Genomic DNA, 17,889 nt, shown 5'->3' with positions numbered 1-17,889 from the left:
AATCTGAATGTACATCACTCATCACTGTCAACTTTCTTTAAACAATGCCATCTTAAAATATTGTTGTGCATGCAGAGCAAATGCCTGTCAAAAAGCAAATGTCATGTTGAGTGAACTGCCAGTCTAGAGGTTTTGAAAAGATATTTTTATGCTAATTTTGATGATTAGAGGCTTCTTTCTGCTTCTGTCCCATACATGTCCTTTAATGTGATAAAGTCTAGAGTACTAATAATATAGGCAAGGTAATATCTCAAAGAAAAGCATGAGGTGCTTTAACCAGATTGCAGTACTGGCAAAATTAACATACTTGTGCCTCACTGAAGAAAGCTTATGACAAGAAATGCCTATGCTGGCCTGGAGCTAGACTTTCCTTTTACTGATCAAAAAGCAGATTATTTTGCTGTGGTGTAATTGCTGATCCATTGCTGATACAGTGATATAGGGAGCTCTTAATATTAAGTGGCCTGAATCTATTCTTGCTCTCTTCAACTTGAATATCTGAACACTTGCAGACAAAATTAAAAACTTTTAAAGAGATACATCTCAGCAATCTTCTAACACCTAAAAGTCAGAGCTAGACCCCATAGCTAACCATATCTACCAGAGCATGGAAGGAAAGACACATTCAGAATGCAATTTGTCCTCAGATTCCTACCTAGTCTTCTCATCTGCATGGAAAACTTGTGCACTGGACTGTTGAGTAGACAATTTTTTTACCCCTATTAGTCTGACAGTGATTTTTGACTTCTCTGCAAATAATTCTAAGAGTATGACCCATCTTCAGTACTGTGTAAATGAAATACTGTGTTTGAATCCCAGTGTAACCCCAGGTTCTCCTTATGCTCATGGGAAAAGGGGTAAAAAACCCAGGAGGTTTGATTTTACAATTAAAAAATAAAATGTCTTGTTTTCACAGCAAAATGATCTAGTTGGTGCCTGTAGGCATGTGACATATCATGCAGATGTTTATCATTTTGGATGACATATCATGGATTTGCCAGTTTAAAAGGTAGAACTGCCCCAGGGCTGGTTTAATTTTTGTACCTGAATCAGAAAAATGTTTACATTTTCATTCATAAATCAATGCTGCAGTCTAGTTCATACCTGCAACTTCTGCTTCTCTTCTCCTGTGCCTCTTCTCTTCATTTGTCACCTTCTCTCCATCTTCCCATGCAAATCCTTCTTTGAGAAGTATGTGTTTCACTCTGTCATAGACATGCCCATTTGGAATGCATTATTCACCTTCTCAGATACCAATATTTATCTAAATTTCTTTTAGTGTGATGGGATTTGGACACAATTTCTACTATCAGTAGTGAAGATATGCCAGCATGCTACCACAAGGATACTAGCTTATATCTGATTCATTGAGTAGCTCTTTTACAAGAGACTTGAGTGTGAACAGGAGCTCCGTATGTTGAGCTCCATTTTCCAAAGTGTCAGGCACTGTCTTGAGGATATACCTAAGTTCTTGGTGATTCATGGACAGAATTTCTGTGTTTTATGAGGTTGAGCCTTTATTTTTTTCAGTCACTGAAGTTAAAAGAAGTCCTTATGGATGGGTATTGCAGCATAAATTAACTTCAGTTGAAGAAACAAGATGATTGCAAAGGAAGAAGAAAGTAAATTCTTACTGCATCAATAAGAGAAGAAGGATTCATTGCCTTTGAGAATTTGAAGGAAGAGGATAAGAATTAATTCCCTTTTTGTCACTGCCTCAGCCCTATTGTGCCTCATTTTTCTACAAATGTCTTAAGACTCAAGCAATGGGCAGGTCTTTAATATGCAGAGCTAGCACAGAGTCATCTCTACTCAAATATGGAAATGGCTTAGCAAATATCTAGTTTCTCTAAGGCCAGCTTATGCTGTATACTTGAGTAAAGAATTTTTTCATTAAAAAAAAAGTCCTCGTTTTAATGGGTAATTTCCCTTGAAAATGGTAAACTGCAAATTAAATGCAAAAAGCAATTAATTATTGAAATTGTAATATCCTTGTAAAGGTTAAGAGGTAATATAAATGAAGTTCCTGTGAGCACATTAGTGGAATTACTATCTTCCCCCTTATAAGTGGTAACTGTAACGACCTTGCTAATTAGCTATTTCATCGGGAAAAGGAATATTGAAATATGTAGTTATATTGCAAAACCACAATCTATGAATAGGTTATTTTGTTACAATATAATATTGAGAGAACACTCTGGGTGCTGAACCTTCCCAGAGATGGTTAAGAGATCTTCCCAGAGCATGTATGGGAGATGAGTGAAGCCCCCATAAACCAAGAGGAGATGATTAGTGACCTGCTATGGCAATTAGACATGCCCAAGTCTATGGGGCCTGATGATCCACCCCAGAGTAGTGAGGGAATTCGTGAAAAGAACTTGCCAAACCACTCTCAATCACCCAGCAGTCCTGGTTAACTGTAGAAGTCTAGCTGACTGAAAATTAGGAAATGTTACACCCATCTACGAACAAGGTGCAAGGATGCTGTGGAGGGTTGGAAGGATGCTCTGAAGAACTACAGGCCTATCAGTCTGATCTTGGCACCGGGAAAACCTATGGAAGAGACATCCTGAGTGTCATTGCATGGCCCATGCAGGACAACCAGGGGATCTAGCCCAGCCTACATGGATTTACAAAAGGCAGGTCCTGCTTGACCAGCCTGGTGTCTCCTGAATCTATACCTATATATGTATTATAGAGATGTGTATATAATCTATATATCTGTATTATAAATACACATGATATATCCATGTAGGTGTATGAATGCTATAGGCATACTGGATTTACTAAGCACAAGCCTTTTGGAGAGTTGTAAAAAAAGGAGCTTGTTTCTTCCCCCACTGAGTACATGTTTTGGATATTGATACACCTGGAAGTGAGCTCTGTTTGGGTTTCAGCTGACAAGAACTGGCATTACAATTCTTCTGTGGATGAACCTCTGTGAGATTTCAGAAGTTCCAGCTTTGTGGAGCCCCTGTACAACCCTCAGGGTGCAATGGGGAGGGGAGGAAATGAGCTTCCGCTTGGAAAATGAATTGGCCATTGTCCCCAACAAGAGGATTTTCAACTTTCCTTTCTAAAAATCCCAGAAATTATTAGCCATATCCTTGGGAATGTGATCTAATAGGGTGACCTAGATTCAAGCGATTGCTGGAACTCACAGGGAGAGGCAGCTCTGCTCCAGTTCTGTGGAAAAAGGCTGGGGGAGGTACAGGACGCTGCCTTGAGCCTCTTTCTCAGATACACCTAGTTTAACCAAACCGCTAAAAGTCACCTTTGGATTCTGCAAAGGCACCTTAGAAGCCCCAGGACGGTGGCCCGGGGCGGTTATAAGTCCCGGAGGTTTTATGGAGAACAGAAGCTCGCTCTGCTCTCTGCCCCCGCTTTTCACACACACGCCCTTCCCCGTTTGCGGCCGCATCAAACGCTGCGGAGGGGCCAGGGCAGAACCCGCGCCAGCCCCGCGGGGCCGGGAGGTGCGAGGTCCCCCCGCCCCGGGCTCGGCGGCCCCCAGCCCTGCTCCGGCCCCGCCGCCCACCGAGTGTCACTGTCGAGCAGCGCAGCGCAGCGCCCGACGCCCGGGGTACCCATCGCCGGGCCACCGGCGCGCTCCGGGCTCTGCGCGGAAACTGTGACCTCCTGCGGAAAGCCTATCCCGGACTGAGGCTTTAAAGTGAAAAGAAAAATCTTCTTTCTGTTGCACGTATCGTTAAACAAACCCGTGTCTCCGAACGCGCCCGCCGCTTAGTGCGAGGAAGCACCGCGGCAAGACCTGCTCTTAGTACGCTCCCCGCATCTTTCTTTGCCAGCATCAGGAGAAGATAGACAGGTGTCCCACTCGTAAGCAAGATAACACATTATTTGTATTGGGTCTACATGCACAGAAAGCAGGCTGCCAGTAGATAAGCATTTCTTACTGGGAAATCACTTGTTCATCATCCAGATGTTTCTTATTTTAAAAAAGACCAATTAAGAATAGTGGAAATTCAGGATTAAAACCAGCCATGTTTTTCGTGAGTTTGTGCAGGGCTAAGACGATTCCCTGGAGGACGGGTCTGGGACCTATAATCTTGGAGCTCAGTCACTTTGGCTATGTTTGCAAGGGCAGAACAGGCATTCCTCCCTTTAGCCGAGGGGCTGGTGCAGAATAAACTTCCTTGGCCTCTCCCACAGCCACCAGGCTTGTCAACAACAGGACGCAAAAGAGAAAATGAATAGCTGTAGCTACTATTTTAGAGCCTTGCAAAATGTAGAGCACCTGGTGGCTTTTATATAATAGATGATAAGTAATAACTTCATAAAGATGAAACAACATACGGAGGGTTTATGACAAATAATAAAGATTGTTTTCCTCTTTTGTTTTGCATAGACATGTTATTTTTATGTGCACCCAGAGATTAAAAGACTGATGTTAGCAACAACACCATTGTGTAAGACAACTGTCTTTCAGAAATATGGCAAGTTTTGTTATAAATTGTTAGTAAGAGAATTCACAAAATCTATTGCTATTAGAACCACCAGAAAGTTATGTGTTGATGACAGGATAGTATTAAAATAGAAGTGGAGAGAGTATCTTTTGGTTAGAGCTAAGTTTATTGGCCAAGATTCAGGTCTGGATGGGACAGCTCAAAACCCCAGGTGTCTAGTTCTACCCACAGCAGAAAAAATGCAATTTGTTTGACTGGGAAGGACAACATACAGATGGTCAGGATCTGGTCACTTGAATTTGTCTTCTTAGCTTCTATGAGAAATATTCAGGTGTTAGAATTGAGGTTCTCTTTTCATGTCTGTTTAGTTGATTTTTTTCCCCCCTAGCTGCTGCAAGATTGGACATAATTTCAGTCAAATGTACTAATTATCAGGTTATTTCTCTAACAGTACTTGTCTGTTTGGTTTTCAGTGACTGTATTTGAATAATTCGGTTGACTTTTTGTTGCTTCTGTTGCTTCTGTACATAGCCTCAAGTCTATTTTTGCATCTATACCTTCCTTTTTGATTTAAAATCGAGTACAAACACGACCTGAAGATCCAGTTTTGTGAGATGCTTGGAACCATGTTGGTGTGAACACTTTTCTGCAGAACACATAACCAAAAACAGATGGTGACCTGAAAGATAAAACTCGTTTGGTTTGTTTTCTGGTCAAAGACTGAAGAATGAGGTGGAGGTTTGATAGCTGCTTCATTTTCCTTTGGGTTCAGGAGCATACATATTCCCTGATGGCATATTATGTTGTCTTACAAGTCATACTGTAGTGAAAGGGTCTGTGGTCGAGCCTGTGATGTGTATATTAGCCAGGATTGATTTAGGTACAGTGACAGGATTTTCTGTCTTTATTCTGCTGTGCTGATTAGCTCCATCAAGTCTGTAGTGCCCCAGCTGTAACAGCAGCTTAGTCAATGGATTGAGGAGAAGCAAAATGGTAAAATCTATAAGCATTTTTCCATCTCCCTGCTAGGGTAGTTTTCTGACAATGTATTCATGGATGTTTGATTCAGTCTGACTTCAGTGGTTGCAGCAGAGGGTAATCTGCAGCTCACATTCCCTTGACCAACCATGAAGATTTCTCACAAGTGGATTCTTTTAAAATTCAAAACACCAGGACAAATTTTAAAACGAGCTGCTATTCAGTATAGACAAGACCATGGGGACTATGTGTTTTGTTATTGCTGTATTCTGAGGAGGTATCTGCTTTTGTGGTTGCGAGAAAGATTGTGAATCCTAAAGCACAATGTAATAGCTCCCCTTTTCTTTTGAACAGGTTAAACTGAAACAGAAATATTTCAGCTAACTTTCAAGTAAAATACTTCCATGCACAATGATCCTGAAAGGGGAATCAAATGTTGATACAGTTGAAGCATTATGAGTTTTAAACATTAGTAGAAAATGGAATGAGAGTTTGGATGTTACCTTATATACACAATGTGTTTAATTTGTTCCTAATCAAAACAAAACTCCCTGGACAGAAAATGAATCATGAAATGAAGCTTATTTCCCTGCAAGCAACTAAGCCATGCAGCCAGCTTGTGGGGGCATTCAGAGACAGTTGGCAAAATGAGATGCTTCAGGAGAGATGCAAAATTCAATGTACAGTTTCCATGAGAGAAAGCAGAATGGCAGCAGCTCAGGGAGTGAATGTACAGGCCATATAAGGCAAATAAATGAACTGCTGTAGAGATGCCATTAGCAAAGCAAACACTGACTTGGGGACCTTGGCATATACCATGGAAGAGATAAATTGCATGAATAAATTCATGCTTGTTTGCTTCTCCCTAGGCTTCCAATGCCAATTTTTACTGAGAAACAGTTTCCATGTGTGAAACAGAAGTTTTTCCACAGTCATTTTAATGCCAGGCAATTTCTACCCATGTCTGATCCCAACACATGCCTAATTTAGACATATTTATCACAGTTTCATTATAACCCAGGCCTTTGGCTAAGAAAAGAATGACAGACCTCAGTCTTTAAACAATTAAACAACTTTTTAATAACAGTACTCAATTCTTCTCTTTCTTTACACTGAGAGCAGAGTTCCATTGACACAGAATTAGCTTAGTATCCCTGTCATTTCAGGCATTGGTAAAATGAATAGCAGGAGGTAGAACAGCACACTGAGCCAAGTGAAGGCATGTGAGCAGTAAACAAGGAGTGTCTATGCTCTCCAAAACGTGCACAGCTCCTTGCAGGAGTGGAGACCTGAGAGCCTGTGCATACTTGGGGGTGGAGGCACAGCACCGGGCGGAAAGGTGATTTGAGGGGAGGATGCTGGAATGGTATGCTGTGGAGCAGGCTCCAGCTCTCAGCTTTGGGAAAGTCATACCAGCTCCCTTTCTGTCAGACACCCCGTGGGCACATCCACTTTCATGTTTTGGTGTGGATCAAGGGTGTGCTTTTGAAGTGAATCTCCAGATCATCCTCACTTACCAGGTTTTATTTTGCCCAGCAGAGGTGAATACACAGAGTGGATCCAGATGGCAATATAGCGGAGGACAGGTGCCAGGAGTGTATCAGATGCCTTCTGAGTTCTCATGGGGCCCCTTGTGTACAGACCCAACCTAAAGTGAAACTGAAGAAAAAACTATGGAAAAGTGTGAACATCATTTAGGCCCTCAACACCATGAGATTCAACGCCAGATTGATCCACATTACTTGTTAATATAGATGTATAGTAGATGGATGTAGCCTAGGGGTAGTCAGCTGTGGGTATGGCTGCTTTGGGGTTGTGCCTTCATTGTCTTCCTTGTGGAGTACTTTATTGCATATATTCTAGCATTCAGCCTACATTTAACCCACTTCTTTGATTTTTTGAAGCACATTTCCTTAAATACACTTGAAATGTTAGGGTGGAAAACTTGATCATGCTAGATACTTTCCAATCCATTTCTTATCCCTTGAGAAAGTATACATTTTCAGTAATATTCTAATTTTAAGACTTTGCATTAGAGGGAAAAAAACCATGGAAGGCTAATTTTAAAAATATAATAAAGCAGCTTTGTAATTCAATTCTGAAAATAGCTGCTGTTACTATTAAATGGTGTAAATGCAGACTGAGTGCTATAAACCTCACTTCCATTTAGCATGAATAATATTAATGAATGGTGTTTAAATTACAAGCCAGGACTGTAAAAAAAAACATTACCAAAGAGATTTTGCATGTCTGGTGCTGACATAATTTAAACCTGTCATAAAATTGTCTTGTATCTGAGAAATATATTCACGTTTCTGGGCGTAGAGGAAAAATCAGAATGGGAAATGTCTTTTTCTCCCAGAGGCTCGCTTGTGCTCGCTCCTCAAAACTTTCCCACTTAAAACACTCTGGCAAAGGGCTGAAGCTCCTGTCTCTCCGCTTGACCTAACCCATCCGGGAGGAGCTGCTTGGTACTGTGATCACATTTACTCTCGCTGTAGACCAACTCGGGAACTGTTGCGATCAAAATGCTGGATCAGCAGCTCGCATGCAGAGACAGACACAGTTCTTATCACACGCACACCATCAGGAGATTAGTCCATATTTTCCCATGTAAGGACTGCAGCCTTACCCCTTTCCTTCAAATACTCCTTCTTCGCTGTCTTTCCTCCCCTCTCCTCTCCTGCTCTTTCCTCCTCTCCGTCCCCGGCTTCACCGCCCCTTGCACCCCGCACTGAGCCGCCGAGCCCGGCGACGCCGCAGCGCTCCCCGCCACCCCCGCACCAGCCCGGCCCCAGGACCCACCGCTCCGGCCCCGGGACCCGAGACTGCCCCGTCGCAGTCCAGGGCGGGCTCGGGAAGCCGGGACCCACCCCCGCAGCTACCCCGCGGGGCCGGGACCACCGCCCCGCCCCGTGAGGACTCGGGGACGCGCCCCCGCTCTCCCGTTCGCCGCTCCGCCGCCGCCGCCCGGCCCCTCGCCCCCGGCCCCGTCCGCGGCCCCGCAACTGCGCCGACCGCGGCGGGTCCCGCCCGGGGAGGCGGTGGCGGGGAAGGGGGAGGAGAGGCGGCGGCGTGCGCTGCCTCCCGAGGAATCAAACAGGGGGAGAGAGGAACGCGCGGAGGAAAGGACGGGCCGGGCTGGGGAGGGTCCTGGTCCCGGTCCCGCCCGCCTCGGAGCACCCGCGTCGCCTCCGCGCCGGGACCGCGTTAGAGTCGCTTGGGGCGGCCACCGCCCGCCGGCCCCGCGCCCATGTGCTCCCGGCAGCCGCGGCGGGCAGCCTCCGCGCCCGGCGTGTCCGTAAGTAGCCCTTCGCTCCCCGGCGCCGCGCCTGCCCCCATCCTGGCACTCCTGGACCCTTCGCCGCTCCTGCTCCTTCCAGACACCGGCTCTCCCGCACTCCATGCGTGGCTGAATTCCCTGCCCCTCGCGGACCCCCTGCCTTTCTCTAACCCCTGCCCTCCCTCTCTCCCGGTACGTTGCATTCCTTTCCTGAGTCCGGATCCTCCAGCCTTCAGAACGTCCTTTCTCTCCCCGATCCCTCCCTACCCAGCACTGCCACATCCCCTGCATCCCCGGACCCTCTTTACGTCCTGCGTTCCCTTTCCCTGCATCCCCGGACCCTCTTTACCTCCTGCGTTCCCTTTCCCCGCTCTGACACCCAGCTTGGCCGCATCCCTTGCCCGTTGCAGCGGACCCTCTAGACTTCCTTCCCTGCTCGGATTCCTAGCCCTCTCATCCTCTTGTCTTCCCGAATCCTTCCTCTCCCGGCCCCCCGTCTTTCTCGTATCTCCCGGTCACCTCGGACCGCTTTCCCTTCCCGGCCCCTCAGTTTTCCGGCTCTCCGTCCTCTTGGGTACTGGGATTCTCCACACTCTTGGCACCTCTGCCTTTCCAGCCCGTCCCCGGCCGCATTCTCTTTTCCTTCTCATTCTGCTCCTCTTGGACCCTCTGTCCCCACAATCCTTTCTCCTCCAGCGTCTCCTGCCCCTCTTGGATCCCCTGCCCCTCTCAGGATCCTCCTGCCCCTGCACCCCGGCCTGCTCCGCCCGGCACTCCCCCACCCTGACGGTTCCGCGGGCGCTGCCCCCGCTCGCCCGCAGTTTTTCCCTGGCATCACCCCGGCGAGTTTTGGTTCCCGGCCGCCGCCTTCCCTCGGGGGAAGCCGTATCTCTCCGCCGCCCCCTCCTACCCCTGGAGGGCGGGGAGCGGGGTTTCGAGACCGGAGGGGTGAGCCCGCCTCCCGGGTGAGAGCCCGGGCTGTGAGCTGGCAGGCTCCAGGGAGCCTAAGCTGGAGCCCCGCTGGAGCCGCAGGATTTGCCGGGTCATACCCTGGGACTCTCCGTGTTGTCCCCTATTTCCAGACGTACGTCCTCCTGCGATTCAGGGAATGATCTCCCCTAAGTGCTGTGACCCACTTTGGCTTAGACTTTTGGTGCCATGCCAAGACATAGACAGATATTTCTCTAGATGATGCTTCTGAAGAAATGGTGCCCCCTCCATGCCTCTCTGGCAAGTTTTTATGCCCCGGGGTTTGGCAGTTTGCAGGATGAAAGACATTTCTGTGGATAGGCTATGGGTAGATAGGTGTACTCTTCTTCAGTTGCAGTATAGGCCTTTTTAATATTACAGAAGAGACTTCCTTTTCTTAGTGTTTTAAAAGTAAACAAAACTTTTGTGTAGTGCACATGGCTAATTTCATGTACAGACTTTCTCTAAGTTCCCTCCTTGTGCTGAAGTAGTATTAATTTTATTGCCTTTTCATGAATTGGATTCACTGATTGGCGTCTAATCATGCTTAAAAGAAAAAGCCCCTGTAAATAGCTATCAGAATTAATTTGGCAGCAACTGTGAGAAATGATCATAAATTTACAAATGCAGTTAGAATAATGATCCAACATGAATTTAATGAGAAATACACCCCCAGCCTCTGGAAACAGCATGTAAGTTTCTGTGACAGTCAAATGCACTTGGGCACACTGATACTGAGCTGAGAGTCTGGGAGTTGTCTGACAAGGATACAAAGGGGTTATGGCTCCTGGGTTTGAGCTGGGAAGAGGCAAAGAAGAGCTGGGCTGAATGCAAGCAGGAATATTAAGAGAGACCTCTGTGTTTTCATTGTGGGCTTCCTTGAGGTTGTGTAGGGGTGAATCCAAAAGATGTGGCATTGTCTCCACTTACCAGAAGACCACCTGGAGTTCAGGTTCCTGGCACTTTAGGACATCAAGTGATAAAAGGCTCCTTTTGCACATGTATGCCAAACAACTTGGAGTGCTGCGAAAAATGTCATCTCATATCACTTCTTTTGGGAATGTGTTAATAAGTTTTACTTGTCACAAGAGTCTGAGCTTGAAATGCCTTATCTGCTGTGGGTGGTTCTGCACTGAAGCTGCAGGACCATCTATAAAGTGAGGTACATTCTCCAGGCATTGTAGGAGGAAGGTGTACCTAACTAAGGATAAGCAGGACCTTATCTGTTTTTTCTATTGGTACTGGAAAGATCAGAACTTACAGTTGAGAAAAGCGAGGCAAATACACAAAAGACCCCTGAAGGTCCCTGAATGTGGCTGCAGAGCATTCCTGGATGTGCACAGCAGCCTCTTCCAGATGGGCTGCTGGCCACCACCATCACACTGACCACAGAAGCTGGTGTCACTGAGAGTGGTTGTAGGGTCTGCTTGCAGGGGTGGGACAGAAAAGTGACATGTCTTATTCAGAAGTCTTCTAGGAAGGAAAAAACATTCTGGCAGACAAATATTCTTTTCTAATGTCAGCGTTACTGAACTTGTATTTTTCTCCTTTTTTGTGTTTTGTTATTTAATTAGGGACCTTTGACTTCATGATGGGAGGATATATCCCTCTGGCTCTTAGGATCCGAGCTTCTCCCAGTGTGAGGATTTGTCAAGGCTGAGAGATTCCGGATTATCCATAAAGCCCCTCTAAAATACACAGTTACTTTTGTGTCTTCCCTTCTTGAGGGGTCTTGGAGCAGATACAAAAATGGCCTCCAGCCTCACCTGTGCTGGCATCGTCTGGGCCTTCCTCTCCTTCCTCTGTGCTGCTGCCTCCTGTGTTGGCTTCTTCATGCCCTACTGGCTCTTGGGGTCTCAGCTGGAGAAGTCTGTTTCCTTCGGCACTTTCCGGAGGTGTTCCTACCCGGTGCGGGATGAGAGCCGCCAGATGACCGTGATGGTGGAGCAGTGTGGCCGCTATGCCTCCTTCCAGGCCATCCCGAGCACCGAGTGGAGGATCTGCACGGTGGTGACGGGCCTGGGCTGCGGGCTGCTTCTCCTGGTGGCCCTGACTGCGCTCATGGGCTGCTGTGTGTCCGAGCTCATCTCCAGGACCGTGGGCAGGGTGGCAGGAGGCATCCAGTTCCTGGGGGGTAAGTGCTCTTGTGGTGAGGGGATGGGGATATCCAGGCTGTCTGTTTGCTCGTTTGGAGACTCCTCTGGTGCTTTGGGAAGAGGAGGGGGTGATTCAAGCTTTCTCCTAGAGAGGGAGACCACTTGGCTCCATCGATGACTGAGCTGCTTGTGTGGCTGCCTGAATGTGGCCCAAAGACACAGTGGCCTGTGCTCTCTTGTGCTCAAGTCCCTGTCTGGTCATTATGTGACCTTCGAGAGCTGCGTGGCAAGTCGGCTTCTGTGGGCCAGCATCTTCTAGGTAGTTTTGTGGATTGTAGTCTCCAGCACAGCATAGATGAGTTGGAGGTACCTGGAGAAGCATGTGGGCTGCAGATCCACATGAAGAATGCTTCATGGTTTGGCAGAGGAGAGGCTGTGTTGTGTGGGAACAACCTCTCTTTCTCCTTCTTACCCCTATTACTGTCAGAGCTTCCTCCAACTCTGCTCTCTGCAGCTGCACGTATCTGGCAACAAGCTTTGGCCCAGGTTTGAAGTGTGGATTGTTTATCCCTGGTGGAGGTGGCCCACCATCTCCTGGGAGGAGCCCTGCTGTGCTGGCTGACCCATGCCGCAGGTTTGTTGGCTCCATGGGCTAGACGGCGTGTGGGAGAATTACCTCCGCTCCTTTTGCTAACTTGTAATTGTGTGGCGACTTTGTAACTGTAAGAGTATTTGAAGGGTATGAGACAATAAATAGGATCCACGAGCATGCTTTTTACAGGGCACTTTTCCCAGTAAATCATCACCCTCTTGTCATCGATGACATGCAGATCAGTGGCACTCACTTTGCCTGATGCAAGCGCTCCGCCACGCACACGCACTTGCCCCCATAAGGTAACGTGTTTCTCTGAGCTTTGGGTGATGAGGCAGTGCAGGTGCCAGCTTTTTGAGTGCCCTGAAGCGTCTGGTCCCAGACAGGCTCCCTGGCTCATGCCCCAATGGAGTGGACTCTAGTGGAACACTCATTTCTCTCCCCTCCAAACAGGCACTTGCCCTGCAAGGGCAGTCTGGTTACATGCTGTGACTGCAGCTTATAAGGAAGCACAAGACAAAAACTCCACTAACTGTCCAGCTTGGTGAGGACAGCTGAGGCTGGGAAAGGGCCCTGTGCCAAGCCTTCAGCCAGACGATACCAGTGTAACTCCCTCCTGGCCACAGGAAGTCTTGTCTCCAAATTTTTGAGTAGTTTCTGCATTTTGGAGACAAGCTGACCCTATCACTTCACCCTTCCCTCAGCTTTGTGACCCACAGGCATTCCTGTGTTTAATCTGTCTGACAATTTGAAAGAGCAGCAGCTGCTGGAGAGTTAAGCCTGCTGGGAGCTGTGGTTTCTTGAAACCTGCTCCATTATACAGTTCCAACCAGGCAGTTGGGGGTGGAGGAAGTTCTCCTTTTGATGACAATCTGCAAGCCCGCTTTGTCTGACTATTTTCACTTAGAGCCATCACAAGCTTTAACCACCCCCTCTTTCCAACTGCTGTCTTGGCTCATCTGGTTTTAATTTGTGTTTGGCTCCTTTCTCGTGACCATGCTCCCCGTGTGCCTGTGGAGCAGGGCTGGCAGGCGAGCTTACAGCTGTTTGCTTACAGCCACCCCAGCAAACACGGCAGCTCCAACAGTGGGCAGGTGGCCAGGGGATGCAGGAGGAACCCTGCTCCCCATGACATTGGTGTGGGCTGAAGGTGTGCACCCTTCTCTGAGGCAGGATGGTGGCTCGTGGACAAGGAAGTGAGAGGTTTCTTCAGAGCACACCATGGAAACCTCTTAAGCTTGTCCAAGCTGACCAGGCAGCATCCCATTGTGCCTGGAAGGGCACGAGCAGCTAGTGCTTGTTCTCAGTAGATGGCAGTTCAAAGAAACATGAACCTGTGATATGAAATGAAAATTGCCAACAACTTTGCTTACAGTTCAGAAATTAGTTACGCAGCATGTGTAATTTTCCCCTCTACTGGCTTTTATGGTTGTCTCTCATTTCATTCAGCACTGCTGGAAGTGTGTAAGAAAAGACCAAAGTGAGGACTGTCATTTCTCAACCTGCTTAAAACCTGCCTGTGGGGACACAAGGGAGAGGCCAGGTGGTGAAAGCCAGTAATTTGGATAAACTGAAGGGACATATTAGGGTAAAGAGGAGTTTCTTACATCCCTCATCAGATCCCTAGCTGCTATAAATCAGTGTAGGTTAATTGTTTAAATAACATGACTACATTTACTCAGATGTCTAACTTAGGCACTATAATTATTATCTTGTTTTATGTCAAGATAGCCATGAGCTGTTCACCTTATTGACAAACAGGGAATGCCAGCTCTTTGTTCCCTGTAATGCAGCTGTAGGTGTAGTCTTATACCATGATGTAGGCTTTGAATGTGGCTTGGTGGCAGTGCAGTCATTGTCATTTTAGTTGGTCTCCACTTAGAGATCTAATAAAATAAAACCCTTATAAATGTTGGTTTGTTGTTTTGTGGTTTTTTGGGGTTTTTTTTAAATTGTGAAGTAGAACTCCCACCTAGCTTTCTGTAAGGAAAAGCCTAGGAAAATAAGCAGCCACTGAGTGATGCTATTACTTCTGTGTTAGGACAGGGAGGTGGCTAAATGGTTTCACTTTCTTTTTGTCTGAGGCATCTGCACCCATACCCTGCTGGGACTCTTGCTCCAGTGGCAGAGGATGAGAGTTGGAATAAACCATATTTCTCTTGAAGTTAGAAACCAGCATAAAGACAGGTTCGGTGTAGCTAGTTTATGGCTTTACTTTGCTCCCTTTGTTTAGGATCCAAGTAAGCTTCTCAACATGATTTAAAAACACAGACTTGAGGAGGAAGTAAGCCAACGAATAATGGATTATTATGGGAGGCCCAAGAGCAGAGGAGATGTGAAAGCCACTGAAGCTGTGGTGAGCCAAAGCTAAAACTTAGTCCAACATTAGAAGCGTTTTTACTGCTATGAAGACGTGGCAGAGAGGTATGCTTACCAGAGGTAGTAAGCAAACAGCCTGATCCTTTTCTTCTAGCACTGTGAAGGAGGAATAACTCCAAGTAGGTCAGTGGAATAACACCTGTAAAAAAGTAGTGTGGCTTGTGCTAGCTAAATGGTGCCAAGGTTTTATAGCTGGGATTTCCCCAAGTTGCATGTGGCAGCTCAAGGGAGTGAATTATTCATGAGTGCTTTTACCATAAATCTGCTCTTCTGATAAAAGTTGAATGGCAGAACCTGCAAGAAATTGCAGATCTAGGCAGAGTCAGAAGGACTCTTTGGATATTGCTTATTCCTATGTATTTAGGCTGCATTTGCTATTTCAGATTAACCTGGCTGCAGAGTATACATGTATTTTAAGGTGACTCTGGGATGAAATAAGTTGAGTTTCTGTTCCTACTAGAAAGATTGCATGGTAGATTTCTCCTCCCATTTGTAATTGTGGGAACTGCTTCCTTTCCCATACACGATCACGTGGCAGCTCTGTAGCCATTACAGCAATTGCTTGCATTGAAAAATGATGCTTTTAGCTTTTTCTAAGGCAATTTGGTGGTAGGTGACAAGAAGTGTCCAACTCCCCAAGGCCAGCCTTTGCTGCAGCGGACATCAGTGGTCTGCAGTCCGCAGCTGGAAACTGCTGCTGTGGTGTCTCAGACCATGCTTCCTGGACATGTCTCTTGGACTGCTTCAAAGAAATGACAACTGAGGTGGAAGTTATGCTGTCTGTAACCTCTTGAGGGCACAGTCATGTAGATGGTTACAGTCTTCACTGATAACTTTAAGTGCAGTGTTTCCAGCTGGTTTCCTTTGTGTATTTGGAAGGCTGAGGCGTGTATAATGTAGCTAGAACGGATTGTGAGGATGCAGCTTTGACCATAACTATTGAGGATATGACAGCAGGGAGTGAAGTTTAACAAATCTATCGCAAATTGGAGTCTGTAATTATTGATCTTCTTTTCATTGTGCCATAGCAAGTCAATTCCACTTAAATGGAGAAGCTAGAAATTTAAAGATAGGTAGCTCAGATATGACATACTAATTTGGTGAATAGTTTCACTCTCTAAATGAAGAGCAATGATTTTTAGAACATAGCAATATTTTTAAGGACATAATGAACTTACAGATTAGCCAGTTTTATGAGAGGCAGTGGATCAAAAGGCAGAAGTACAGCAAGGATGGTCAATTTAAAGAGCATTACACTGGCAAGATGAAGCTTTTCATTAAAGTGGTCAGCACGTGGGAATGAAATCTTCACTAGCTCAGAGCTCCCTTTTGCTGTGTGGAACAGCTAAGCCAAGCTGAGTGTACAGATCTGAGGGAACAAAAAGTGGAATAATCTGCTGGCTGAGACACCTCTCTGAACCTGACACTATGACCCTGATTCTGAGTGCCAGGTGAGAAGTGAACCCTTTCCATGATTATGGGGTAGCCATGTGGCTGTCAGCAACTGGCATGTTTACTGTCATCTTTAGTAATCATTGATTGCACTCTAAAGGAGAACAAGTTTTGCTACTCCCTTCATTAAATGAACAAAGTTTTTAGTAGCATCTACTCTTCCTCTCCTTATTTCTCTGTCTTGTTTCCCTTGTGTCTCATGGAAGTGCTGAAACTCCTGAAGCTATGGTCCTTAAAATTGTTGGTTAGAAAATTTGGAGAGCTCTTGGAGCAGGGGGTGGTGAAACGAGCATTTTTTTAATTTGAGAAAAAGGGGACACAGTTCCTAACAACTTCTCATTTTGTCTCAGAAAGTAAAACGTGGCCTTATGAAAAATGCTCTCAGGAGTAAATGAAATTGCTGAAGAATCCTTCTCCAAGTGTTGTGTGCCAACAGAGGCCATCATAGCTTCCATCACCCATGAGGTGCTCAGGGCAAGTGCTTGCTGGGTGCAGAGGGCAGAAAAATATGGACTGATCACTCAAGATGAGGAGAATGTAGAGTGTGGGATGATGTTTTGGTTCTGTGTAGTCTGTGATGAAATCTCAGAGAAAACCTTTGCAATTTTGGGCTAAAGATTCGTACCCAGCCTGCAGCTTGTCTTTGTCTAGGATGAGGATTGCCCCATCAGATCCGAACAAAACCTGCAAGTTAATGGCATATTAATAGCTGAATCTGACTTTGCAGGTGAGATGATACTGAAGTGTAAGGGACAGATGAGGAAAGAACACTAGGTCGTGGCCTTGTGGGGTCACGTAGAGAAGCTCTCCCTCAAAGGATTTGCTTGGGGAAACAGTTAAAACAGTAAGAAGAGGCTTTTGGGAGAGATGGAGTCACTGAAACCAAGTTGGATTTCAAGAAACGTGGCTGGCAGTTAAAGACAGCTCCGGGATTCAAGTGGAACAAAACAGACTTGGTTCTGTGGCTGGCTAAGAAAGAGGCTCTGGGGAGAGTAGTTCCAGTTGACTACAGGAACCAGAAACTTCTGGGAGAGGTTTTTGTGCAGCTGGAGGAAAAGGCACTGACCAGTAACCATTATTCCATCTGACAGCTCAAGTGAGGCTTTCTGCTTTCTGCCTGGAAGACTAAGATCAGTGTAATTTGCTCCCTATAGAGAGAAAAGGCGACTGAGAAAAGCCTTGTGGGAACAGGGAAGATCTGAGATGGTCAAGGGACTTCTATCAAGATAACAGTGACCCCAGACTCTTTTGTGGTTCTCCCAAGCAATTTCATCCTTTCCCCCATATATATACTCTTGCCATCTCTTCTTGCAATTTTTACCTGAAGTAAAACAGACATTAAAAAAAAAAAAAGGCAAAAATATCCTTTTAGTTCTTTCGTTCTCTTCAGCCTAAAAATATTTTTTGAAAGTCTAACTTTTGCGGGGAGGCAAGGCAGAGTCATTGCTTCTCTCAGACTCTTCTTAACCTACAAGCTAGCTGTTCAGGGCTGTTTTGTCACACCTTCCTTTTGTCAGATGCAAAACTTCAGTGACTTTGCCGTGCTCCTGTAAACACATGATGGGGCAATCCTCATCCTAGACAAAGACCAGCTGCAGGCTGGGTATGAATCCAGCATATGTGTGCAAGTATAGACACTGCAGGAGAGGCAAATGAAAGGACAAGAAACCTCTCAAAGGTTACAGAAGAAGAGAAAACAATGAGAGCAACACT

At 46.1% G+C, this 17,889-nt stretch overlaps 1 protein-coding gene across 2 annotated transcripts in view; it reads left to right on the top strand.

Moving 5' to 3' along the window:
• The first annotated feature begins 8,449 nt into the window (after positions 1 to 8,449).
• The window catches only part of LHFPL6 (LHFPL tetraspan subfamily member 6), a 136,782-nt gene continuing 127,342 nt past the window's right edge, over positions 8,450 to 17,889 (top strand). The window contains exons 1-2 of one of the 2 annotated variants that reach the window (XM_050970565.1): positions 8,450 to 8,706; positions 11,232 to 11,791. In XM_050970565.1, the coding sequence (XP_050826522.1) occupies positions 11,407 to 11,791 (385 nt within the window). In that variant the 5' untranslated portion in view covers positions 8,450 to 8,706; positions 11,232 to 11,406. The remainder of the gene's footprint in view (positions 8,707 to 11,231; positions 11,792 to 17,889) is intronic. The other variant, XM_030234732.2, reaches the window with a different exon arrangement.

The sequence above is a fragment of the Serinus canaria genome, chromosome 1, assembly GCF_022539315.1.
Source record: "Serinus canaria isolate serCan28SL12 chromosome 1, serCan2020, whole genome shotgun sequence".
NCBI classification, from domain to species: Eukaryota; Metazoa; Chordata; class Aves; order Passeriformes; family Fringillidae; genus Serinus; species Serinus canaria.
Note: the sequence above shows the minus strand (reverse complement) of the source record. Positions and strands in the feature narration are given on the sequence as shown.